The sequence below is a fragment of the Purpureocillium takamizusanense genome, chromosome 9 (assembly GCF_022605165.1).
Source record: "Purpureocillium takamizusanense chromosome 9, complete sequence".
Lineage (NCBI taxonomy): Eukaryota > Fungi > Ascomycota > Sordariomycetes > Hypocreales > Ophiocordycipitaceae > Purpureocillium > Purpureocillium takamizusanense.
Genome location: NC_063076.1, coordinates 833,072 through 857,723, shown reverse-complemented (window position 1 = coordinate 857,723; position 24,652 = coordinate 833,072). Strand labels below are relative to the sequence as shown.

At 60.4% G+C, this 24,652-nt stretch overlaps 8 protein-coding genes across 8 annotated transcripts; 4 read left to right on the top strand and 4 right to left on the bottom strand.

Annotated features, from left to right (window-relative positions):
• Positions 1-16: 16 nt before the first annotated feature.
• On the bottom strand, positions 17-2,312 carry JDV02_009093 (uncharacterized protein). The gene is made up of 3 exons (XM_047990733.1): positions 1,737-2,312; positions 1,528-1,648; positions 17-1,426 (listed from the first exon to the last, which is right to left on the bottom strand). Exons 1-3 carry the CDS (start codon positions 1,910-1,912, stop codon positions 161-163), a joined length of 1,563 nt encoding a protein of 520 aa, XP_047846742.1. The 5' UTR covers positions 1,913-2,312; the 3' UTR covers positions 17-160.
• Positions 2,313-4,633: 2,321 nt separating this feature from the next.
• On the top strand, positions 4,634-7,360 carry ZCF27_1 (GAL4-like Zn(II)2Cys6 (or C6 zinc) binuclear cluster DNA-binding domain; the record flags this gene model as incomplete). Its single annotated transcript, XM_047990732.1, has 2 exons — positions 4,634-5,087; positions 5,307-7,360. 2 exons carry the CDS (start codon positions 4,634-4,636, stop codon positions 7,358-7,360), a joined length of 2,508 nt encoding a protein of 835 aa, XP_047846741.1.
• A 1,818-nt stretch (positions 7,361-9,178) lies between these two features.
• JDV02_009091 (uncharacterized protein) lies at positions 9,179-9,963 on the top strand (the record flags this gene model as incomplete). The annotated part of the gene is made up of 2 exons (XM_047990731.1): positions 9,179-9,350; positions 9,443-9,963. 2 exons carry the CDS (start codon positions 9,179-9,181, stop codon positions 9,961-9,963), a joined length of 693 nt encoding a protein of 230 aa, XP_047846740.1.
• A 743-nt stretch (positions 9,964-10,706) lies between these two features.
• Positions 10,707-12,172, top strand: JDV02_009090 (uncharacterized protein). The gene is made up of 2 exons (XM_047990730.1): positions 10,707-11,012; positions 11,119-12,172. Exons 1-2 carry the CDS (start codon positions 10,933-10,935, stop codon positions 12,149-12,151), a joined length of 1,113 nt encoding a protein of 370 aa, XP_047846739.1. The 5' UTR covers positions 10,707-10,932; the 3' UTR covers positions 12,152-12,172.
• A 315-nt stretch (positions 12,173-12,487) lies between these two features.
• JDV02_009089 (uncharacterized protein) lies at positions 12,488-13,459 on the bottom strand. The gene has a single exon (XM_047990729.1). The coding sequence runs from the start codon at positions 13,405-13,407 to the stop codon at positions 12,523-12,525; it is 885 nt and encodes a 294-aa protein (XP_047846738.1). The 5' UTR covers positions 13,408-13,459; the 3' UTR covers positions 12,488-12,522.
• A 1,192-nt stretch (positions 13,460-14,651) lies between these two features.
• On the top strand, positions 14,652-16,322 carry mxr1 (Peptide-methionine (S)-S-oxide reductase). Its single transcript, XM_047990728.1, has 3 exons — positions 14,652-14,731; positions 14,843-15,509; positions 15,724-16,322. The coding sequence occupies exons 2-3, from the start codon at positions 15,212-15,214 to the stop codon at positions 16,074-16,076; spliced, it is 651 nt and encodes a 216-aa protein (XP_047846737.1). The 5' UTR covers positions 14,652-14,731; positions 14,843-15,211; the 3' UTR covers positions 16,077-16,322.
• On the bottom strand, positions 16,297-17,656 carry JDV02_009087 (uncharacterized protein). The gene is made up of 2 exons (XM_047990727.1): positions 17,029-17,656; positions 16,297-16,947 (listed from the first exon to the last, which is right to left on the bottom strand). Exons 1-2 carry the CDS (start codon positions 17,622-17,624, stop codon positions 16,461-16,463), a joined length of 1,083 nt encoding a protein of 360 aa, XP_047846736.1. The 5' UTR covers positions 17,625-17,656; the 3' UTR covers positions 16,297-16,460.
• Positions 17,657-18,010: 354 nt separating this feature from the next.
• Positions 18,011-22,474, bottom strand: JDV02_009086 (uncharacterized protein). Its single transcript, XM_047990726.1, has 2 exons — positions 22,248-22,474; positions 18,011-22,162 (listed from the first exon to the last, which is right to left on the bottom strand). The coding sequence occupies exon 2, from the start codon at positions 21,309-21,311 to the stop codon at positions 18,342-18,344; it is 2,970 nt and encodes a 989-aa protein (XP_047846735.1). The 5' UTR covers positions 21,312-22,162; positions 22,248-22,474; the 3' UTR covers positions 18,011-18,341.
• Positions 22,475-24,652: the final 2,178 nt, after the last annotated feature.

Below are 24,652 nucleotides of genomic sequence, written 5' to 3'. Positions count from 1 at the left end.
CTGTGTCTTGCCTCCGCCACACGGTTGACGTTCGCTGCAAGCCTGCATGATGCATCGTGCGATGCGGCGCCTTGCTTCCAGTCTACATTGCCAGGCGGCAACTTGCCACCACAGCTGCTCCTCCAAACGAAGCGAATCACATGCAAGCTGGTGAAAGGGCTCAAAACGTCTCGACCCGATACGAGCCCATCTTCCTCGGGAGCACCCTCTCGATGAACATCTGGTCAATCTCGTCAAAGGTGCGGCCCTTGAGCTCGGGCACGAAGAAGAAGCTCCAGACGGTTGCGCAGGCCGACATGCCGCCAAAGATGAAGCCGACCTTGCCCCTGAGGTTGCCCTGGTCGGGGTTGATCATGTAGGGGATGACGAAGCCGAAGACGATGCCGCAGATGGCCTGCATGGCGGTGGCGAGGGCAATGGTCGGGGCGCGCAGCGTGGCGGAGCTGACCTCGCCGAGGATGGCAAAGGCGCAGGCGCCCAGGGTGAAGATGTAGATGAAGGCGTATATGACGGTGAGGGCGGCCTGCACCCACTTGGCGGCGCCGGTGGGGATGACGTCGAGGATGCCGATGAGGATGAGCACGACGGTGGTGCTGGCGATGCCGTAGACGAAGAGGGTGCGCCGGCCGATGGAGTTGATGGCGAACCAGCTGCAGGCGACGCTGAAGAGGGCCACGGCCGTAACGCCCACGCCCAGGTCGAAGCTCTTGTCCGTCGGCAGGCCCGCGAGCTGGAAGAAGTAGGTGCTGTAGCCGAGCACGAAGATGATGCCCGTGAGGTGCTGGCACAGGAACACGCACGTCGAGATGACGGTGCGTAGGCGGTTCGTCCCGCGGAAGCACTCGAGCAAGCCCGACAGGTCCGCGTCTCTGCCCCCGTGCGCGCGCTCCGCCGCGACCGTCGCCTCGAGCGTCACGAGCCTAGCCTCGATACGATCATCACTACCGCCGTACAGACGCGCGAGCGAGCGCCTAGCCTCGTCGCGCCTCCCCACGCGGACGAGATGCCAGGGCGTCTCGGGCGCAAACGGCAGCCCCGCGGCGAGGAAGACGCAGAAGAAGAGCTGTATGGCAAAGGGTCCGCGGTAGGCCCAGCGCGACTCCCACTCGCCAAAGGCCTTGATGACGGCGTTGGAGAGCAGCTGGCCGGACGCGATGCCGAGCTGGACCCCCGCGGTGGCGATGGCGCGGAAGACGACGGGCGTGCACTCGGAGGTGGCGAGCGGGCCGAGCGTCAGGTAGAAGCCCAGCCCCACGCCGAGGATGAGCTTGGACACGAGGAAGGCCGCGTTGCTCGCCGAGAAGACCTGCCCGAGGATGCCGCCCGTCGCCACGACGAGGCCCAGCGCGAGGGCGGGCTTGCGGCCGAGCCGGTCGGCGATGTAGGAGCAGAGGAAGCCGCCGAAGAATTGGCCCACGGACGAGACCTATTCCCCCCCCCCTCCCAAACACGTGTGAGTTATCTATATAGGGAAAGGAAGAGAGGGGTTCGACAGGGGGGGGGGGGGGGGATAACGAGGTCACTGACCGTGTTAAAGGCAGATTGCCAGCTGGCGGGCAGGACGGGCTCGCCGTTGTAGTAGTATCCAAAGTCGCGGCGAAACGATCGCACGCTCAGCATGCCGCCGTTGACCTGGGCGTCGAAGCCCCTTTAACGGTACAATGAATTGGGTTCCATCAGTCAACCAAGCCTCTCACTGGGCCTCAATGGCAACTTCATGTTGAGTAGCAGCTTACCAGCCAACGCCGGCCATGGACCAGTAGAAGCACCACCATACCAGGGCGGGGTGGTGCCGGAGGACCTCCCTGATGGTGAGCTTGTGCTCGGCCTCGTGGTCGACCCGAATGGTCTCCCGCTTGACGTTGACGTCCTCGACGCCCGAGATGCGGGCCTCTTCCTGCCGCTTCTCCATGGGATGGGCAGGGAGGGGATCCGGGTCTGCGGCGGGGTGGGCGATGATGATGATGGGGGGTCCAACGGGGGCCCTTGTTCGGGGTTTCGCGCGCGTGCGTCAATTGATTTTCTGATGATGATTATGCCTCGAGGCCTTGTGGAATGTACCGGCCCTTGGCCTCGAAGTTGATTGCGGCTGCCTCGTGGTCTCTTCTTTTGGATATAGAAGCGGGGGTCTGTATAGTATAAAGGGCTGGCCGTACAGTCCTCGACGCTATGCTGCTGTCTCGGTCACTTCATCAACTTCACGGGGGGTCCCCATGGCTCAAAACGCGTCCGCTTAGATGGGGCTTTATATATACAAGTGGTGAATTTTTTTTATATGATGCTTGCCCCAACGCAAGGTTCAATAATAAGGATGGATGGATGGATGGATGCCCGGCTCAATGTCAAAGTTGCAGCTGCAGCAGCACTGCAGCAGCAGTAACAGCAGCAGCAGCAGAGCGCCAACGCACACACGCAACCCAGGAACGGTCTGGGTTGGTCGGCGGCCCGCTTTGGGGGAGCCGACAGGAGACAAGGTTATCTTGTGTTGAGCCCATGCATGATATGCACGTCGCTTGATTCTCGATCGAGCCCCGCCTCAAGTCTTTCCACATGGGTGCTCCCCCCTCCTCCTCCCTCTTTCCCCCCCTCCCTCCATGTCCGGTCGATGATGTGGGCTGGCGGTTGGGCACGCCGCACCTTCGGCCCGACTGCATGATCTGGGGTACGCACCAAGTAAGTTAGTGCGTGGTACGAAACTGTCGTACTGTATTCATCGTCGCAATAAGGTGGCAGATGGATACCCTGAACAACTTGACGTGGCCCCGCCGGGCCAGGCCCCTCCCCCCAACATTTGGGAGAGTTTAAAAGTGTGTGTGTGTGCGTGTCAAAACAGAGAGATGGAGAGGAAAAAGACAGAGAGACGGGGAGGGGCAGAACCGGCAATGGGAGAAGAGCAAGCGCGAGGGAAAAGGGGAGGGGTCCGGTGTCGTGCAGAGAGCGACATTCCCCGAGGCAACATTTGAAGAGGGTGAGAGCGATTGAAACCGGTCCCGAGAAGGCCACTACTAACTAACGTCAAGTTACTAGGTTAGTCCCCTTATTACTCCCCACCCCCGGCTAGTTAGTACCTTTAGCAGTAGAGGAAAGGTAGGCTATGCAGCAACGTTGGAGACAGAAGGAGACGGAACAGACTTTACAGACGTTGCGGGCCACCACCACGTGAGGTTTTCCCTGCTCGCAAGGGGGGCATTCTTGCAAGAAAAGTCAAAAACCGCGGCAAGCCACCACCACCACCAGCGCCTTTGCAGGAGTAGCGGGGTATGTGGGAGGACAGCAGACATTCCATCCATCCATCCATTTTTGATCAATGCGAGGGGTGATTCGGCATATAAATCGAGGGCGTTAAGAGCCCAATGCGGCCCGATGCCCGCGCTGGACTGGACGCCGGCTACGAGTCTCAACTCTCAAGCAAGTACTAGCAGCAGGAGCAGTAGATCTGTCTATGCCTACGTGCGTATATACATGAGTTTCGGTCCGTCGATGCAGAAGAAAAAAAAGCCCCGTGCCTGTACGGCAGGCAGGTTGTGACTATGTTTGGCAGGCCACGTTCATCAATCGTGTGCTCCTCGTCCCGACTCCCCCTCCCGCCCGGCATCAATCCCCCCTTGTCCATGTCAAGTGTTTTGACAGGAGGCCCACCTCCATGTTGTCATGCCATGCTCGGCACCACCTAGGTGCCAGTTATTGAAAGTATGTACTACGTTAGTTAGTTCGTTGGGTACTTTCCCCAGGCCCGCGAGGGCGATCGGACATGCAGACACCAGACACGATGGTGACCGCTCGGCCGTTCCCGCCCACGTACAAAGACATGGAATGAAGTGCCCGGTTTGGCACGCATGCATGCTGTCCTCTAGTGACATACACACACACACATACACACCACATGGCGAACGAAGCAGGCACGACGCGAGCAGACGTCGCGCACACACACACACTCGCACCAAAGACGCTATATGGCGCCCCCCCAGCCCCCTTGGAACCGCATCACATCTCGGCGATTCTTTTTCCAACTACCGCATGGGGAGGGCCCCCCTCTCCCTGGTCAGGCCGGGGGTTGAAGGGACTACTAAGTAATGAGCAGTAGTAAGGGTCCCTAGGCCCGTGACCCGCGTTGGGGTTGGCGGCGGCGGCGGCGGCGGCGAACTTGACCAGGGCGTCCGTCCGGTGCGGGGGAAGCAACAAGCTTGCCCCCCCAGCCCAAGCTTTCTTCAATTTATCTTTACCGATTTACCCAACGAGCGAAAAGCCAGCCAGCAGCGCGGGGACTGCGCCGACTGACTGTACAGTACAGTACTCAGCCGATGCCGACCTCCGGGTGTTGCCAACTGCCTTCATTCATCACTGCTACTACTACTTCACGGCGAGACTCCCCGAGCTGTGGCTCGACAACGCCCACCCCGCATCCTGTCTTCTTCTCTTTCTCCCACAACAGCTCTCGTCTTACCCTTTGCGTGTAGTAGCGTGGGCAAGTCACCACCCCCACGGTTCTCCCTCCCATCGCTGCCGCCCCCCAGACCAAAGAGAAGAGAGCCTGGCCACCACCGCCGCTGCGGAGCCCGCCCGTGCACCGCCTCGCGGGGAGAGGCAGGCAGGCAGACCCTGCCGCGCACACCCGAGCGAGGACGACCAAGCCATGTCTCCCTTGCCGGCGTTCCATGGCCAGCGGGCGCACCACCTGCACGGCGGCGGCGGCGGCGGCCAGTCGGAGGCTGCTCGCGCCGTGGCGAGTCTGCCGCCGCCCGCCGCCGCCGGGGAGCCTCGCCAGAGCCACCGCCGCGTTCAAGATGAAGAAGGCGACGTCGACGATGCTGACGGGCGGGGGCTGTCGCGTCGGGCCGCGGGGGCAGGCGGCCTGTTCACGAGCGCCAACACTACGGGCGGGAGAGTGACAGCGGCAGCAACAGCATCAGCAGCATCAGCAACGCGCGTGCATGGCCACTCGGGCCCCGACAACAACGACGACGACGACGAAGGCGGCGCCTCCCCGCCGCCTCCGCCTACTGCTTCCGGCCGCCGCGCGGGGAAGCGGCCCGCGGCACGGGGCACTGCTTTTTACCCCAGGAAGCGGGCCAACACTGCCTGCCAGGGTAAGCAAAAAGTCTCCTACGTACTACTACTCCTCCCTCCTCCCGTTGGGTCCAGGATCCTCGGGGAGCCGCCCGGTCGTTCCCCTACCCCGGCCCACCCGAGCGGCACGTGTGTTGTGTTGTTGCGTGTGCGTTGTGTGTTGTTTGTGCGTGTGTTGTGTGTTATGTGTTCGTGTGCGTGTTACACCGAGAACGGAGGCTTATTAACCAGCCGGGCAGTGTGCCGCGCCAGAAAGACAAAGTGCGACAACAAGCGTCCCAGCTGCACGTACTGCGAGAGCGTCGGGGCGACGTGCATCCAGTCGCCCGTCGACCTGTCGAGCTTCGACCCGGCCAGCCTCAAGATCCTGGACCGCCTCGATGACCTAGAGCGCCTGCTGCGGAGCGCCACCGTGCCGCCACCGCCACCGCCGCCTCCGTCGGTGGGGGATGCCGGGTCGGGCGGTCGGGCGGCCGCCGCCGGAGCACCGGACCCGGACCCGGACCCGGACTCAGCCACTCCGGCACCCGGCCCCACCACGGCGTCGGCGATGCCGCTGCCGCTTCCCATGGCGCGCAACGCGTCCGAGGGCTACGTATTTGCGCAGCTGCCGCAGATGCAAACCATGCCGTTTGGCGCAGCGTACGACGACGACGACGGCGGCGGCCACGACGACGATCAGAGGCTGAGCGCTCGCGGCTCCTCAGGAACTGGCCACCTCGCGCGTGTGAATGATGCCCGTCACGGCCCTCGCGTCAACAGCGTCCTCCCGCAGCGCATCGACCACATCCTCCAATGGCCCGTCTTCCGGAATAGCAGCAACCACGTCTTCCTGACGCCTCCGCCGCCTACCTCTGCGGCCTGTGATACCGTCTCTTCCCCCGCCACCGCCGCCACCACCACCATCTCCGCCCTCGTCGACATGGAGTCGCATCGCATCTACCGCCTCCTCGACAACTTCTTCCTCTACATCCACTGCAAGAACCCCATCCTCGACGAGCCTTCGGCGCGGCGCATGGTCGTCCGCGCCTTCCTCGACGGCATCGACTGGTCGGCCGCGTCGTGTCTCGCGCTCCTCATCTGCGCGCTGGGCTCCGTGGCCACGCCGTTTGGGCCCAGCCCCGAGACGCGCATCGGGACGCAGGCGTACGCCGACGCGCAGGCCTTCTTCCTGGCGGCGCAGAAGCGCATCGGCGTGCTGCTCGTCAAGGACGACATCATCGGCGCGCAGTGCCTGTTCCTCTCGGGCGTGTACATGATGATGGTCGAGTTCAAGCCCGTCCACGCGTGGCGCTTCTTCAACCAGGCCCTCGCCGCGTGCCAGCATCTCCCCTTTCTGTCTCGGGCGCAGACCCTGGCCGCCGGCGCGTCGCCCGACAGCATGGAGATGGGCGTCGAGGACACGCAGGAGCAGGCCGTGTACTGGTCCGCCTGGAAGTCGGAGCGCGAGTTGCGCGGCGAGCTCTCCCTCCCGGACTTTGACATCAGGCACTCGGGCAGCACGCTCTACCCGCCCTTCTTCCCCGCGCCGCCGGTGCCGCCGGCCGAGTCCCCCGACGGGCCCAGCTCGGAGACGCAGCGGTCGCGCGCCGCCTGGCTCTTCTACCTCGCCGAGATATCCCTCCGCCGGCTGACGAGCCGCCTGTGCAGCGAGGTGCTCACCCTGCGCCAGCGGTACGCCTCCTCCGACTCGGCGTTTCTCGACGTCCTCGCCGACATGACGCCCGAGTACGAGGCCCAGGCCCGCGAGTGGTCCGACAGCCTCCCTGCGGAGCTGTCCATCCACACGCCCATCGACGAGGACGGCATCGAGCGCTCCGTGCTGCGCGGGCGGCTCATCAACCTCTTTGAGATGGTGTACTGGCCCTTTGTCATGGCGAGCCTCGACAACAGCAGCGCATTACCACCTGGCAACAGCAGCAGTAATAGTAGTAGTAACAGTAGCAACAACAGCGGCAGCAGCAGCAACAGCGCCACAGGGCCTCCGCCTTTGCGGCCGCAGCTGCAGGAGCTCGCGCGCCGCGGGCTCGACACACACGTGCACCAGCTGCGCGCCAACGAGCCGGGCTTCTTCCACAGGCACCACGGCGGCTTCTTCATGATCCGCGCGTGCACCCGCAGCGCGCTGACGCTGGTGGCGGCGGCCAGGACGGGTTGCAAGACGATGCCCGAGGGCTGGGAGGAGGCCGTCTACAAGGCCATCGGGATGCTGGCCTACTGGGAGGACGAGGACCCGCCGCTCGCGGGCTGGAAGATGGTGCTGGAACGGGAGATGGCCTCGATACAGACCTGACTCGCGTACGTGTCATGAGGATATATATATAGGCTGCGACGGACTCGTTTGTTTGTTACTCCATCCGCGGAGGGGGCAAGACGGAAGATTCAGGGTACAATGGCGCCGAGTGAAGGGCCGTCAGGGGAGGGAGGGGCGTTTAGCCGCTGCTCCCATAGTCTTATCGCGTGACTTCGGCGCTCAAGACAAATGTGTTTACGCGTACGCCTTACGTGTATCTTGGGCGATAAGTGGGAGTGTAAATAGAAACCCGGCAGGGTCACCCCTTTGCCGAGGCAAACTCCTTCCTGGCGCGTGCCGCGGGAATCGTTGCCTCATCCCCCCGAGGCGCCACCACTCTGCAGCACCCAAATCGATATCGACCGCCTCTCTGCGCCTCAGTCCGGATGCCATGGTGGTCCTAGCTTTCATGTCCGGCGTCATCGTCATCGGTCCCACTACCTTACTTCCCCTCGTCCCGTCGGTGCGTTTCGTCTGCCACGGCTCACAGGGCGCCGAATGCGCCTCCATACCACGTTCCAAGACCATTGTAGACCGTATCTTGGGCGCAAAACCCCGCTGTAATAGCAACGCGGCGCCTATTGAAGCTCGGGTTGCGATGAGGCTCCGCCGCCGTCTTCGCGCATCACCAGACCCAACACCCGACTGGGTCAAACGTCGTTGAACAAGGCATCCACCGGCCCCGGCATGTCTTTCCCAGAGCTGCAAATGCCCCCCCAGAAACCCCGCCAGATCACCGCCTCTTCCCCATGGAGCCCCGGATGTGCGCGTTCTGGCTGGACCAAAGATGGGAGCTGCTCGCGTGACACCTCACGCGGTCTCGCAAGAGAGGCGCATGATGAGTAGTGGCCCTCGGGGCGAGAGCTTGGATAGCAGGTCACGCGGCAAATATGGCGACATTCATGGCTCGCTTGAATTGTGAGAGACACGCATGTCGAACATGCCCCATGGCGCAGCCGAGACTGACCTCGATTGCAGACATTGCTCTTTCCCTCCTCCTCCTCCTCCTCGCTGTTTGTTCGGGGACTATGCTGCATACTTGAAACGGGAGCATGTCGTCATATCGCGGGCTCCAGGCTCCCGCATACCTGCGACTGTTTCCCGTCGACGTAACATCCAACAGTGTTTAGGTCGCGTCTCGATCTTACCCTCCGCCAACCCGCTTGCGCTTTATCGGAGATCATCACTCCGCGCGGGTCGCCTTTGGCATCGGCCGGTAGGGAGGAGACATGTCGCTGATAAGGGAAGCGACGCCGTCTTCCGCGAGGATGGCGTGCGCCCAACTGGTTGAGTGAGTCCATGTCTCTCCGCTGTCGGTCCTTTCGTTGGCGCTTATAAAAAAGCTCAATTTGTAAGAGAAACGGACGGCGAGGGCATCGCACGCGCCCGCATGGATCGCATGGCTCCACGAGACGGTCCAAGCAGGGCCCCTTTTCGTTACGTCTGCGCGGGTCACAGACGCGCCCCGGAAAGCTGGGGTGGCTTTGCGGCATCACGGGGTTCACACATCTCGCCCGGTTCGTAATACGGCACAGGCAGGAGCTCGCCATTGAGTATTTGATAAGTTGAAGATGGCGCCCATGTGTTGATGTTGAGACAAGCTTGTAACACCGCACAACATTGAAGTAGCACGACAACTCCAAGCACAACGAAAGCCACCAGACAATTCACACAATCGCAACCACAACTACTAGACTTACAATCATCACGTCAACAACAACAGCAACGACAAACCAGCAACAACATAGAGTCGCACAAGTCGGGACATTGATGGTTCCGAGGCTCTCTCCTTGGTCTCGTTAGTCGTATTAGTCCAACATGCGATCCCAGCACTGGCTCAAAGCCCTTTATCTCGCAACCCTTGGCGCGACCAAGATAGCAGCGATGACTCACGGAGAGTATGACGACTACCTCGGCAAGGTGATTCGATATCATCAACTCGCAGAGGGTGTTTATACGGGCGTTCCCGCCGATGAATGGGACGACCAAGGTAAGCTCACTCACTCGCCTTTGATCGGTGTCGCAACAGAAGGCGTCAACAGACGACATGAGCTTTTCCGTGCTAACCGATCAAACTTCCAGTTCACCGACGCTCTGATGAGGTCTGGGACCTTGGCGAATTGGTCAGGAGGGGGGGCGGCTCCGACGACGACGATGCCACCGTCGTGGATCTCGAGACGCGCGACCTGGGAGGGATCGGGGAGAAGTGCACCGAGGTGGTCACCTGCGCCGCGGTGCATGGCAACAAAACCATCAAGGCCGCGTACGAGGCGTGGTTGGCGGCCGTCGAAAAGGCCAAGCCCGCGTGCACCAGCTTACTCGAGTTCCTGGACCGGCCGTTCTGGGCCACGTGGTTTGGCGTCGCCATCGCCGGCATCATCTCGGCCCACGTCAACTCGGCGTCGCTCAACTCGTGCTCGGCCCTCAAGAGCCCCCTGGGTACGGACGCCGAGGTGGTGAGGAACGTGGTTGCGCACGCGGTGGCGGCCCACACCGACGCCACGGACATGTCGATTACGGTTCATGGACCCTCGGGCGAGTGGACGATTAGCATCGCCTCGACCGGGGCCGAGATGAAGCCTGTGCCGGCTTGCCGGCGGTAGGGCTGAGGGACGAAAGGGGGGCTGGGGGTCCAGATACCGAGGGGAAGGGAGGGGAAGGGAGAGGGAGGTGGTGGAAGCACGTTGTGGCAGTCTTTCGAAGTAGTACATGTAATCAGTCAACATACGGTACTGCGTACAATAATTCTTCTGTTACGCATCTTGAACCCGTAGTGCTGGCATGATGTGGCGGGTTCCGGGGGCCAGTCTGGAGGTACTGGCCTTGAAGCATGAGTACTCATTGCAGACAGAATCGTCGGAATACGTCATGGTCCAAAGCAATGCGTGTTGAAGTCGGTTGGATTTTCTAATAACTCCCTTGCCCGCGTCTCCTTGAAAGAAAGCGAAAAGCAGCCACCGCGCGCAGGTGAGACCGGTGAGAGCAGTGAGCATCGGGGGCGGCTGATAAATCGAGCGGCACCACGACGATGCGGCTTTGCCCCGAAGCGGACCAGCGGGCAGGCAATCGGGCCGCAGATCATATAACACCACGTCGTATGAACTAGTTAGTACTGCATGTGGCATTGCTTATGATGCTGCTGAGTGAAGAAGCCATTACGCGAATGCAGCGCTAGACGATTTACTAGTCCACGACCTCCATCCGCCGCATGCAGTAGCTCCGTTATGGCATCTCACCTGCAGAGCAAGGCATGTAACGTACTTGATGCATACCAAAGACAGATACATATATGTATATCATTGACCGGCTTCGACGGCTCAAACAAGTTGTCATACCACTCTGAGGACTGCATGTGGATAGTTTACATTGAATATTGCCTCGTTATCATCAACAAAAGCAGACGGTAGCACAACAGCAATACCTACAACAGCCATTCCAAGCATTCTATTGAACCCCGCAAGACTCGCATTGAAGCGGCATCACCCCGTCCTTCTTGCCTTTGAGCGCAACAACAACTCAACACATTCATATTCGCCAGAGTCACACGCAGACAGCCACAGCCATCATCCAGAATGTCAAAATCAACAACACCGCCGGCGCCGGCCATGCCAACAAGTGAGATATTCAACGACTTTGACATTATCAGCGAGCCGTGAGTAACCCCCCACCCCTTTCTTACCTACCTCATCTCCGTCCCGAGTCCCAATCAATCGCATCACGTATATCCTCGGCCTACATGTAACATTCCGAGTTAACAGCTACGTCACGCGCGAGAACCATCCCATCCTCGCACACGTCCTCATCCCCAAGGACATGGACCCGGCGCCCCCGGGCCCGCGCCCCGTCATCGTCAACTGGCACGGCGGCTACCTCATCGCCGCGCACGGGCTGTACGCGCCCTTCTTCCCGCAGTTCGTCCTCGCCCTCGCGCGCAAGCACGCGGCCGTCATCGTGTCCCCGGACTACACCCTGCTCCCGCACGCCGACGGGCTCGCCGCCGTGCAGGACGACGTGCGCGCTTTCCACGGCTGGTTCACGACGGCGCTTGGCCCGCTCCTTGTCGCCACCGCCACCGCCAACACCACCGATGAAAAGCAGGCGACGACGACGACGACGACGATGGCGACGATAACGCCCGACCTCTCGCGCGTGCTCCTCAGCGGCGGCTCCGCCGGCGGTTACGTCGCCACGAGCCACGCGCTCGCCTTCCCCGACGCCTTCCGCGGCCTGGCCCTCACGTACCCCATGATCGACTTCGACACGGAGTGGTGGCGCCGCGGCAGCCAGGCCGTCGGCGCGCCCAACCCAGGCCGCGTGCCGGACGCGGCGTTCCCAGCAGACGTGACGACTGTGCGAGCGCGCATCGAGCGGGAGCACACTGCCACCGCACTCGGCTCGCGTGTCTCGGCGGCGGCAGACGACGAGCGCCTAGGGTTCGGGTCGGAGATTGCGCGCGCGGGGCTCTTCCACGACGTCTTCAACCCCGATGGGAGGCTCGACGGCGACGAGTCGGTGTGGATCAACAGGCGCATCGCGGGGGGCAGCGGCGAGTCGTTGTTGCTGCCGCCGCGGGTGTGGGTGCTGCATGGCGATGCCGACTCGGCGGTGCCCGTCGAGACGTCTGTGTCTTTTGCCGAGACGATGGAGCGGCAGGGCAGGCCGGTGCGGCTGGACGTGATCGCGGGCATGGACCATGGGTTTGACCTGTTTCCCGGCCAGGGCTGGAAAGGCCCGGACGACCCCGTGATTCTAGAGGCTACTGCATGGCTGGCTGAGGAGTGGCTGCGATGAGGATGGCTGCATGGAAAAGACAGCATCATCTATATACTGTACACGACTGCAAAGGGGGGTGATGCCCATGTGTTGTCATTGTAGCAGCGAGCAGAACCGTCGCCCATGCAGACTGCAACGCAGGTGCCCATACAGAGTGCAGGGGCGTATGCCCATGTGTGATGGCCGGGGCCGCCGTCGATGCCGAGTCCAAAAGCATACATGTTCAATTTGCAAGTGCTTCGTCCATCGTAGCCTACATCGACTCGCCCTGATGCGGGGATCCTCCCACCAAATGTACGGCAGAGTGGCGGTATGAGCGGGAACTGCGTCCTCGAAGCGTTTCGTACATGGAAGCTGCCCTGCAAGGAGATGCCATAAAATAGTCACGTTCATCGATGCGCTTCCTGCGGAGAGGACCAGCTCGGCGAGCCGGCTTGTAGCAGCTGAACCATGACGTTCTTCTCGGCGGCCGTGACCCAGTCCCGCGTGGTCCAGCCGCCGATGCCGTCCTCGGCCTTGAAGCCGCTTTCGTCCAAGGCGCGGAGGACCAGCTTGAAGACGCCCAACTTGCCGAGCCCAGCGGCCCACGACAGCGGCGTCCTATCGTCGAGGCTTCTCGCGTCAGGACGTGCGCCCGCGAACAGCAGCATCTCGACGCACTCGTCCACGGCGCCCGTCATGCCTAGCCCGGCGGCCGCCGCGATGAGCGCCGTCTGGCCGCTATCGTCGGGCCGGTCGACCGAGACCTTTTCGCTGAAGAGGAGCAGGGCGACGGCCGAGGGCTCGGCCACGGCGGCGGCCCACCAGAGCGGCGTGCGGCCGGCCGCGTCCCCCGCGTCGGCCTCGATGGCGTCGACGGCCAGGAGAATGGCGAGGGGCCGCTCGAGCCCGACCACGGCGGCCCACGACAGCGCGCCGCGGCCCGTAGAGTCGGTGACGTTGACGTCGGTGCCGGGTGCCGCGAGAAAGAGCTCCAGCAGTCCGACGTGGCCGTGCCTGGCGGCCAGGATAAGCGGCCGCCGGTCCGGGCTGCCGTCCTTGCCGCGGTTGACGTCGGCCCCGGCGTTGATGGCCTTGCGCGCCGTGCCTACACGTCCCGCAGCGACGGCCCAGTGCAGGGAGAAGGCGTCGAAGAGCAGGACGTTGCGCCGGTAGAGACGCTCGTCAAGAAGGCTATGAAGGCGAGTGTTTGTTCGGACCAGGACGCCGACGTCTCGCTCCGACAGCCACTCCACCACCAGGTATAGAATCTCGGGGGGCAGGTCGGCGAGCATGTCGCACGAGTCGTCGGTTCGAGCCCGGGGCGCGACGACGAGCTGGATGGGGTCGGGGAAGTTTGAGGGCGTATGTGTGTGGAGGGGGGGGGGGGATGGTCAGCACTGGCTGGCCTTAGGCAAGGTATGCGTCACATGGATGCCCCCTGCTGCGACGGTCCTCCGAGTCCGCTCTTGTTATTACTGTGCCGCCGGTGTCATCAAGGTGATGATGTTGTTCAGATATACGACAACATGGCGTTGTAGGCGCACGCACATGGACGATGTCTGGGGCGGAGACCGCTACATGTAGATGGCACAAGGTTGCGGACTTGGCAGCTGCTCATCGTGGTGATTATGGGTATTGGATGCTGCAGGTCCCCGAACTTGAATCTATCAGGACGTCGCCATCCGCAAGAGGTTAGCTTTCATCTCGCCATACTTGGTGCACATGTAGTGGTAAGGTAGTGAGTGGTATCAGAGGCACTCGTCGGTGTGTACCGTTGATGTCGGGGATGGAGGAGCTTTCATAGAATGATTGTATATCTGGATGTCGAGTTGATCATTGCTTGTCAACGGCCGTGTCACACACCTGTACGATCAACGCCTCCCCAAGACATTAGTCGCTCTGATCATCAGTAAAACCAGTTTCCTTACCTCATGTCAGCACCCAATCGACAGAGCTCGAGGGTCTTTTCGGCTCCGGATCAGCAGCCAGGGGACCAGCCATCTCCCTGTTGGGGCAGGTGTCGAGTCCGTCCGTCCGTTCGGCGCCACCAATGTACTTCGTATGTACTAACGGTTAATAGCAGTCTTACTCAGAGGGTCAAGCGGATTCCCAAAGCCGGTGGCGCACATCAAGCATCCCCGAGCGGCGCTGCGGCGCAAATCAGGGTCCTGGGGCCACTAGCTGCATTAGCGACACGCGGGCAGCACCTGCCCGGGAAGCACTGGGCTTGGTGCCTTCCACGGGAGAGAACTTGAAGCTCTCTAGGTACTAACCTACCTAGCTTAGGTTCCTTTGGTTACCAAGTAGAACTGTAGTACCTTAGCTTAGGTACTTTGGTGCAGTAGCAAGCAGCCGGATGCTGGGCCAGTTAGTACTTTCCAAGTTGGGCATTCTGAACATCCAGGAGTCTTCCTTCCTTTTATTCATGCGGCCGTCAACAGAGCCACCACCGCCAACAACAACAAAACGAACCCCCCCGCCCGCCATTTTTGCTCGGCACCAGCAGCCGTTCGCTGTACATACCAAGCCAGACCCAAGACTTTGGAATCACACAACGCCAGCCGTTTCCGGTCGCAGCTACTTTACTAGTACGTACGAGCAAAACAGGCAACAAAAGTGAGTGAGAGAAAGCGCGACTGGAGAGAGCGGGCCAGTCGGCCGCCGCAAGCCACCCGGGGGAGCGACCGACCCCACGTCGTGCACCCACTCACTCACTATCGTCCCAAGCGGAGCCCATCACGTCAACCATCTTTTAGTAATACTAGTGAGGCGCTTCCATGCATTCTTCCATTTCATGTTTCCACAGTCCGCGGACTTGCTCCCTCCCTCCCGTCCCTCCACCGAAACTTGCGACAGCAGACCTACCTACGTAACCAAGTACTTTAAACTACGTACTTTGTATGTACTAAGTTAGGTAGTTAGTCAGTGCGTCATCCACGTATCCGTGCTGCTCCTCCGCGGATAGCTACCTCTTCCTCTTCCCCTCCTCCTCAAGCTCCTTCTATCCCTCCCATCCTCATCGTCTCCCGCAAGACTTCCCCAAGTATTACCACTTCGGTATCGCGCCGCAACACAGGCGCTCTCGCTCCCAACACGATGGCCTCCATCTTCAACCACCTGCCGCCCTTCCTCACCCGCCTCGTCCGCCCGCTCGCCCAGCCCGCCCGCGGCCTCTCCGTTGCGGCACCCGGCGACGCCTCGTCGTCGCACGCCCCCGGCGAGATCCCCGCCGGCGCCCAGCGCTGCACCGTCGCCGCCGGCTGCTTCTGGGGCACCGAGGCCCTCTACCGCCGCCACTTTGCCGGCAAGGGCCTCGTCGACTGCAAGGTCGGCTACATTGGCGGCAACCTCGACGACCCGACCTACCGCGCCGTCTGCGGCGGCAAGACTGGACGTACGTTTTTTTTTTCTTCTTCCCTGCTCTGCTCTCCCCCTTCTATACGTTTGTCGGGATTGTGTGGAGGGGTTTAGTTGATCGGGGTCTGTCGTTGCTACTTCCTCTACGGCCCAGCAACACCACCCACACACAGACATACCCTTCCTATAACAACCTTCCTTGACCACTCCCCCCTCCCCCTTCCCAAGAACTACTGCTAACCCGCCCCAAGACGCCGAGGCCGCGCAAATCATCTTTGACCCCTCCGTCGTCTCCTACGCCACCCTCCTCGAGTTCTTCTTCCGCATGCACGACCCCACCACGCTCAACGCCCAGGGCCCCGACACGGGCCCCCAGTACCGCTCCGCCGTCTACTACCACGACGCCGAGCAGGAGGCCGTCGCCCGCCGCGTCCTCGCCGCCGCCGACGACCAGTGGTGGAAGGGCCGCGTCGTCACCGAGCTCGCCCCCGCCGGCAAGTGGTGGACCGCCGAGGAGTACCACCAGGAGTACCTCGACAGGAACCCCGGCGGCTACGAGTGCCCCAGCCACTTCCTCAGGTCGTTCCCGCCCCTCAAGTACTGACTCGCGCGTGGCCATTGCGGAGGGCAAGGGCACCTGTAGCTATCAAGGGTCAGGGGCGACGGCGGGTCACGGGTGGAGTGAGCACTGCCATGGTCAGGGCAAGACGTTTGGGCGGCGAGCGTTGACTACGTGTGAGAGAGCGCGCGGGGATGGCAGGGTCACTTGGACATCGGGCATTTCACGGGGCTGCGGAGGATGGGAAAGAAACGCAGTGCGAAAAGCCCATGCAGGCGTTCCTTGGGGCGTCTTTGATGTTGTTTTACATGAATGTCCATGGTTCTCATCTTTCTATTCCGTACAATAAAAAAAAAGAGTCCAACTCAGAAGAGAGGAGTTGCTGCTCTGACTTCCACCAACCCAATCATCCCTCCAAAACTTCTCATCTTACTTCCGCCGGTTCTGGTTCATCATCAGAATCTGCACCATGCGAACAAAAATGTTCAAAAAGTCAAGCTCCAGCGAGATGCTCTCGTTGACCGGGTCGCGCCGCATGACGCCCATCTGCGCCAGCCGCGCGTGGTGCAGCACCTTTTGCACGTCGTACAGCGTGAAGCCGCCAAAGACGGCCAGGCCGCCGTACAGCCAGATGTTCTCGGTGAAGGCCAGCGTGCGCACCGCCGTCGCGGGGATCATGAGCGGGGCCAGGCCCGACACGGCGACGATGGCGGCGCCGGCGAGGAGCGGGCCGCCAATGTACAGGTACTTCTCCTGCTTGGCCGTTGCGCCGACGACCGACAGCGCGCCCATCATGGCGATGGTGTAGAGGCCGGCGCGGGCGAGGAGGGGGCCGGGGACGAATGCGAGGAGGGGAGCGATGAAGGCTGCCTGCGTGGCGTTGAAGGCCGTCCAGAGAGCGTACTTGGGAATATAGCTAAATTTGGGGGAAGGGTTCAACGTCAACATCGTCTATCGCTTCACAGATTAGTTGGGTTAGGAAAGCTTCGTGACTTACTTGTCGGGTGCGATGGAGCGCGTGCCAATCATGGTGGCGAAGCTGAGGGCCAGACCACCGAGACCGACGACCCACGGGTTCGTCACCATCAAGCGGTAGACGAAGCCCGTCTGCACCATCTGCCTGGCCGTCAAGCCAATGATGCCGACGCCGAGGCCCGTGTGCAGGAACGTGTTATTGAGGTACTCGCGCTCGTAGACGGGCATGCCGCCGTCCTCGCGCGTCTCGCGGTTGAACACGGCGTTGATGGCGACGAGCGTGCCGCCGAAGATGGCGCCTCCCACGAGCAGCTTGCGCAGGCCCGGGCCGCTCGTCACCGACTGCTGCCGGCTCGCCACCTCCTGGTGGTACAGCGCCCTTGACGCCGTCGCGCCGCGGCGGGAAAAGGCGTTGCGCGCCGCTGTCGTGGTGGCGCCGGTGGTGGTGTTGATGCGCGAGGTGAAGAACAAGCCCACCCCTCTCGACGACTTGGTGGTGGCCGACTGGTGGAAGCTGCGCACCGGCGCCGCCGCGCGGAACGCGCTCTTGGTCAGCTCGGGAAGCTGCTGCGCGAGGCGCCGCGCCGGGCCCTGCCGTATGCTGAGCGTAAACGACATGGTGGCTCTTGTTGTGCGTCTGTCGATGGATGCTGCGATGCGGAGGAGGGAAAAAGAAGAGGCGATGACGTTGAGGGGGGTCCTGATATGTGCCGGGCTGCCGGGGGGGTCCCTTGGGCTAAACTCCGCGTCACGTGAGTGATTACCAACTGAGGTGACGCCGCCACGCCCGCCAGCGCCTGCCCAGGTCGTGCAGCGGAGCTGTCTCCCGAACGCCGCGCCCGGCACAGAACCTTCCAGCGCCGCCCAGCAGTGGGAGTCCGGGGCCCACCCTAGACAAGCTCGGAGCGGATGTGTTGGCATTTCAATATAGTTGGACAGCTTGGCCACGCAAACACTTTGCTGTACCAATTAACTACTTACTTGGAACAATGGACTTGGGGAGTCATCGACAGTGTTTGCATTAGTGGCTGGTCTTGCTAGACCTAGAAACCCGTTACTTTGGAGCCATGACCTTTTGCTCCCCTCACCAGAGTTGTAGCATACAGTCTCGCCCACAGCGACGCATCTGCAACGCCCATTGCGCGCATTCGGTCCTGTCGGCAGCAGGGTATCATGTCTCGTTGTCCCCTTCTAATCCACTAGACCATGCGAATATCACCCCTTTCCCGCAACGCCGATTGTCGCTCAAAGTACCTGCGCGCAAACGCCTTACAACAAAGACTCCAAGTGCTCTGCAAATGCAAGCCACCCACATGTAAACTCCAAATGCCGTCATCATCTCAATCCCTCGGTTCCCTTCTCCACGATGAAGCGCACAGGCTGCTTCGTTCGGCGGCCCAGGAATCCCAGACTCGACCGTGGCATGAAGCTCGGCGTGGTGAGCATCGCGACGCTCATCGTCTTTGGGACCGGTATTTCGCCGATGCCTTCTTGCAGGAGCGCCGGGGACAGGCCCATCGACAGGATAGGCTTCGCCGCGCGATCGTCGTAGCCCCATTTTGCCAAGCTCCCTGTCCGGAGCCAAGCATCCAGGTTGCGGCATTGGCTGACGTCCGTCCACTTGAGACGCAAGCAGCCGCGCAGGATATTCTCCAAGCCTGTGCCTGTGACTCTAACGCAGCCACGGACGCTAAGGCCCTCTAGCTCGTTGAGATGTAGCGCGATGCTCTCCAAGCTGCTGTCGCTCACGGCGCTGCCGCAAAACGCGAGCCGTAGTTCCTTAAGCCTTGGCAGCCCCAGGGCCACCACCTCGGTCGACGTGTCGGACAGAGCGCAACAGAACGAGAGGTCAAGGTGCGTCAGGTTCTTGGCCGCGTTGACGAGTGCCACGATGGCGTGGTCTGAGAGGTAGGTGCAGTCCGCCAAGCAGAGGTCCGTCAGCTTTTCGAACCTGTGTTGCGCCCAAGTCTGGAACCCGGCGTCCGTGATGGACGTGCACCGTGTAAGAGAGAGCGACTGGAGTCGGTTGGCCGCGTGGGCGGCAAGATGAGCCATCGAGCGGTCCGTAATATGTTTGCAATACGAAAGGTTCAGCTTCTTCAGTCTCGGACACCCAAACACTGTTCCAGGCACCACCGCCGCATGCTTCGACTCGTCCTTCTTCGTGTGCTTCTTGTCCCTGGCGTGGCTCGACGAGATGACCACGCTCTTGCTCGTCGACGGAGATCCCGCCACGACCCAGCCGACGACTCGGCCGAGGAGATTGTCGCCAACCTTACGGCAGTTGCTCCAGTCGACCTCCTCTAGGGCCTTGGAGTTTTCGCTCATCTCGAGTATCTGATTCGCGGAGACGTCCCATACCGACCTCATGCGCCACTGCTTGACATTCTTGCCGCAATGCTTCCAGAGCGCTGAGAACCCCTCGTCCGTAATGTGGAAGCAGTTGTTGAGATCCACAGTGACGGCCCGACCCCCAATAAACGGGCCGAGGTATCGGACGATGACCTCGTCACTCACGGAGCGGCTGTAGCGCGAGAGGTTCACGTTGTTGCACACGTCAGGTGATGTGGACAGCATCTCGCGCCAATGCCTGCTAACGATGCGCATTTTCATGAGCTCCCCTATGTCTAGGTGTTTGAAGATTTTCACCACGATGGTATCGGGCAAGGCAACGCTCGAGCGCTGAGTCTGCGGCCGCCGGGGCAGCGTCTTGGCACGCTTCACGCGGACGTCTGTGTCCGGTGGGGAGGGGGCGACGGGAAACCTTACGGGGCTGGTATCGATCAGCGAACGTCCACCGTGTTGCAGGCCACTCGAGTCCGTCTGTGGTGCCGGAGGCGCAATGGAGTGCCGTCGGCGGTTCCGCAAATTCTCCATGTTGACGCTCAAGAAGGGGTCGGGATCTTTCGGCTCCATGATGTCTGAGTCATCTTTGCTGGGCGAGGCCGGCATCGACGGGGTGGTGAAGGTGAGGTTGGGCAGCGGCCCTCGGGGCGCCGTCGAGGGCGTTACAGGATCCGAAGCCGATTTCCCGCTCGTTCCGGCGTCTGCCATGTCGACATCCTCGTCCCCGGGATGGCTCTCGAATCGTATTCTTGCGGTACGCTCTACCTGTGAACGGATATCTGGCGGACATCGTTGCCACAGCTCCTCCAGGGCATCACCGGGGACCATCAGGCACTCGACCGTTGTTATTGATCGAACTGTCGCCGTCCGGCCGGGAGAAAGCCCAAGACTCGCCACCTCACCAAAATACTGCCCGGACTTGAGACGTGGTCTAGAGTAGATGGAATTCCCTCTTGGCTGCTGCTGGTGGCGCTCTAGAGGCGTCTCGTGGATCACCTCGGCCTCTCCCTGGACAATAAAGTAGATTTCGTTGCCCGGGCTTCCTTGCCTGACGATGTCTGTGAACGGAGGGTAAGTCTTGGGCTGCACGCTGAGCCCCAGGAAGTGAAGGATATCGGGCGGCAGCGTCGAGAACAAGGGTAGCTCCTTAAGTGTCTTCCTAATGTTCACAAACCCGCTGCCGATAGCACTACCTGCGGCAGGGTCCTCAATAATGCCGGGGCTGGGTGATTTGCGCTTTTTGGAGTTGATGACGGCGCCGTCCTTGATCGCGCCGCTTTCGCCTTTGGACACCTCGCCCGGGGCGGCGGCTCGCGACGCAAGGTCACCCATGGGTGACTTTGTACTGACGCCGCCCTCGAGTCGCTTCTTTTTTAGCAGCGTGAGCCGCTCTTGAGCCTCCTCGAGGATGGCGCGCTGCATGTCGGGGAACGTGGGCATGACCAGCTGCAAGTCCTCCTTCTTAAGGACGACCAGGAGGCATTTGGTCCGGGCGACAATGGTTGCCGTCCGGGGCATGTCCATGAGAACACCAATCTCACCGAAAAAGGCGCCCGACTTGAGTTCCGCGTACACAGCCTCACCATCGCGAGACGTGACGGCGACAACGCCACGCACAAGCCAGTACATAGCCTTGGCCTCATCGCCCTCGGTAATGATGTGGTCGTTGGGACCGTGGATCTGGGGTTTTAGATGGCTGCCGATGGCGACGAGGAAATCCTCCGGAGCGGATTGGAACAATGGGAACGACCGAATGCGCTGCACCAGGTCTAGCGGCATGTCCCGAATGGTCGAGGCAGCGAGAGGTGAGGGCCGTACCGGGCGAGCCGGGTTGGTGTCGACGTCGAAAGAGCGGATGAGGGATGTCGGGTCGGTCAAAGTCGCGGGAGACGCAGCTTGCTGGTGATGGGCGAGGGCCCGGTAGGGCGACGCCGAACCGGGAGAGCGACCGCGCCTCATGGTCGGCAAGGCAATGCTGGCGAGGCGAGAAGGGAAGGAGAAGAGAGTCGGTCGGGGAGGGGCTCGATACAGTCGTTGACAGCTGACGACGATCGCCCCTGGCCCCGGGAGCGAAAGTCAATTCGCTGCCGGGCGGGCTATTCTTAGGGGTAGATGTTTTGGCACGGTCCAGCCGGTGTCGCGAAAAAGTCGCTTCGGAACGTCTCGAGCGTGTGTGAGCTCGTGGCCGGGCGCGGCGCTCGAATCGGTAAGCGCCAGCTACCTCGACGGGCAACGCAAGCACCCGCGGTGGCACGGCTGGCTACCTGCGAGAGTGCGCTCACCTCGCGGCGGCGGCGGCGGAGTCGACGGATGTGAGGACGGTGGGTAACGAGTTTTCATGCCCTGGCCTGGCCTGGTCTGCGCGCGCGGGATCGGGAAGTAGGAAGATTGGGGTCGGAGGCGCCGCAGCGCACGGTCTCCGCGTGGTCGAGTGCCTGGCGCGAAGGGTGGTGGCCTGTTGGTTGAGTCTCAGCGCTGGAGTGAAGGCAACCATCCATCCAATTGTGTCGCAACAGAACACGCAGGCACGCGGGTGGTGGAAGGATCCCGTTGCGGAGGATCCGAGCCTGGCGCGCGCCCCGAGTCGTTCGGTCAGCGGAGGATAGGCAAGGTCGAGGTCGATATGTGGAGGGGCAAGCGGCACGATCGGTCGGGAGACCCCTGCAACGCCGGGGGCAAGCAATGTGATTCGTCGTAGCCAAATCCCGCCTCGTCCGGCACTGCTCAGAAAAGGAAAAAAGAAAACGTGACGGGTTCGCCGATGCTCGACGCGTAGCAGCGAGTCGAAAAAACACGGTCGCGTGCGGCGTCTGTGTGCCGTCGTCGTGGTTAGCAAGCCGGCACGATGACGCTACCGCCGGACGGGACGGAGTGGAGGCCGAAGCACTTTCTTACCGCTGGCGCTTGGTGAGACGATAACGGAAAGGGCGGGCGGCGTGATGCCGGAAGGCGGTCTCGGGCTGCGGCGGTGGGGGATGTAAAGGTCGGACGAAGCGAGATGGAGATGCACCGTCTGGATGAGAAAGAGAGGGAGCCGTGCCAGCGGGCGTGTGAGGAGGTAAGAGGGGAGGAGAGGATGGCAGCGCTGCGTAGGCAGCTGGATGGATGAATGGATGGATGGTGGAAAGACGGGAAAGCTGGCGGAGGGTCCACGAGCGAGAACGGTCAGACAGCAGCTCGACGATGAGGAGACGTGGGGTAGCTACGCTACGCTACCTACGCTGCGCTACGTAACCGTGCTACCTACCTTACGGAACGGAGTAAGCTAGTCGGTGCTGTACTGTACGTACGTACGCACTCCGTGCATCGCTCATCATGGTGGAACGCAGCAGTGGAAACCCACCCCCAGCAAGGGAAGTGGATACAGGTATCTCACCTCCGGTGCTACGGCTGCGGGTACTAACGTACTGGCAAGGCAAGGGAACATCCGAGCTGGCGCTGTCCACCTGGGAGTTGGGCGGCCAGCACCGCTGGATGGACGAGGCACCTTGCTGCTCGGGCTGGAATGACCGACGTACGTGATGCAGCCCGTGCCAGCGAGGGCGAGGCCAGATGATGTGTGGCCGGGCTGCGCGCCAGGCGGTGGGCACTGGACAGTGCCTTGCAGGCGGTACCTTACTTTGCGCCTTGAACCGTTCCAGCACGGTTGAAAGCTTCCAGTCCCCCGGGGGTGCGATGCAGTCCCGTTGTGCAGTGGGGTACTGACCGGCCTGCCTCCAGCCCCCGTCACCCACTGAGGTACGTTCAAACCTTCCCTCCAGTAAGGTACCTCCTCTACCTGTCCACGGGTCCACGGGTCCACGGGTATCTCACAGCGCACCCACTGCAAGCCCGGGTGCAGCCCAGTGGGGGTGGCCCACCCTTTATTATTATTATTATTATTATGGCGTTTAACGTCTAGGCTAGCCCCGTCGGGGCGAAAGACGCGCTGGGCTAGGGATATATATAGTGGGTCTATCGCGTCGTGAGACGCGCCCTGCCTGCTTTTTGCAGGGGTTAAAAGGGGGCTACCTTATTAGGTGTCAAGATAGCTCTCCTTCCTCTACTATACCTATAACTATGCTTCCCTATCTAACTATTCGGGGCCTTAAGGGCATTATTTTCTAGGCCTATTCCCCCGTTAGCGGGTTTAAAAGGCGCGAGTATTAGCCCGCTATATTACTTTCGGTTCTTTAGTATTTATATAGGTGCCGTCTTTTTAGTATCGTTATAGGTATATCGCTAAGCTTAATACTACTAATAGTAACTATACCGTAGTCTTAAGAGCTATAGTTAGTTCGAAGATATAAGAATAATAAGGAAGGGATATACCGCGGCGCGATATCGACTATATTATTACCTATGCCTAATATCGTAGGTAGATCTTACTAAAGAACCCTAAATCCCGGGCTAGGTATAGGTAGTAACTTTAGTCCTTGCCTATTGCCTAGCGGAATGCATTAATAGCTAAAGGGGCAAGCTTTAGCCTACTATTAACGTTTATTTTCTAGTAGTAGAGAAGGTAGTTAGGTAATTTCCTCCGCCCGTATAAGTAGACATTATAGGAGTTACTATAGTTAAATCGTTTATAGTAGGCTATAAAGTCTCTATATATTATACGTATTACTAAGAGATAGTATAGCTTAGTATATTAGGCTTAAAATTCTAGTAGGTAGTTAAGCCTTACTAGAAGGTTAAGGTCTCTATAGTAGTCTAAGATAGTAGGTATCGCTATCTTTTACTATTAGTTAGAGAAGTTAGTTTTAATTTACTAACGGGCCTACCGCTATAGGTATGCTACTATAGGTAGCGGTAGTAGGTATGGTAGTAGGAGCGCTATACTAGCTTTCGCTAGCTAGTCTACTCTTTTATTGCCTAGGATATTATAGTAGCCTAGGTATTAACGGACTTATATGCCTATAGCCTAGGTAAGGCGTTAAAAGGATAATACTATTGCTTAAGAGGAATTAGACGCTTAGTACGTAATAGCCTGTATAGCTACTATATTATCGAGATAGACTATAGCTTACTAACCGAGCCCTAGGTCTATAGCTACTCGGAGGCTAGCTAGGGTACCTTTAACCTCTATATTAAAGACTTCTACCTATCCGAGCCGGTAGGAGCCGGAGGCAACTTTAATACCGTCTCTTATAACGCTATAGCTATAGCCTATAGCTCCGTTAGCTTAAGAACCGTTTATAAAGATAGTAATAGTATTAGCTAATAGCTATCGATACTATATATAGAAGCTCTTTATAGCCTATATTTTATCTTAGCCTTACGTTAGGTCGGTAGTAAGGGGCCTAGGGTAGAGGAGTCTA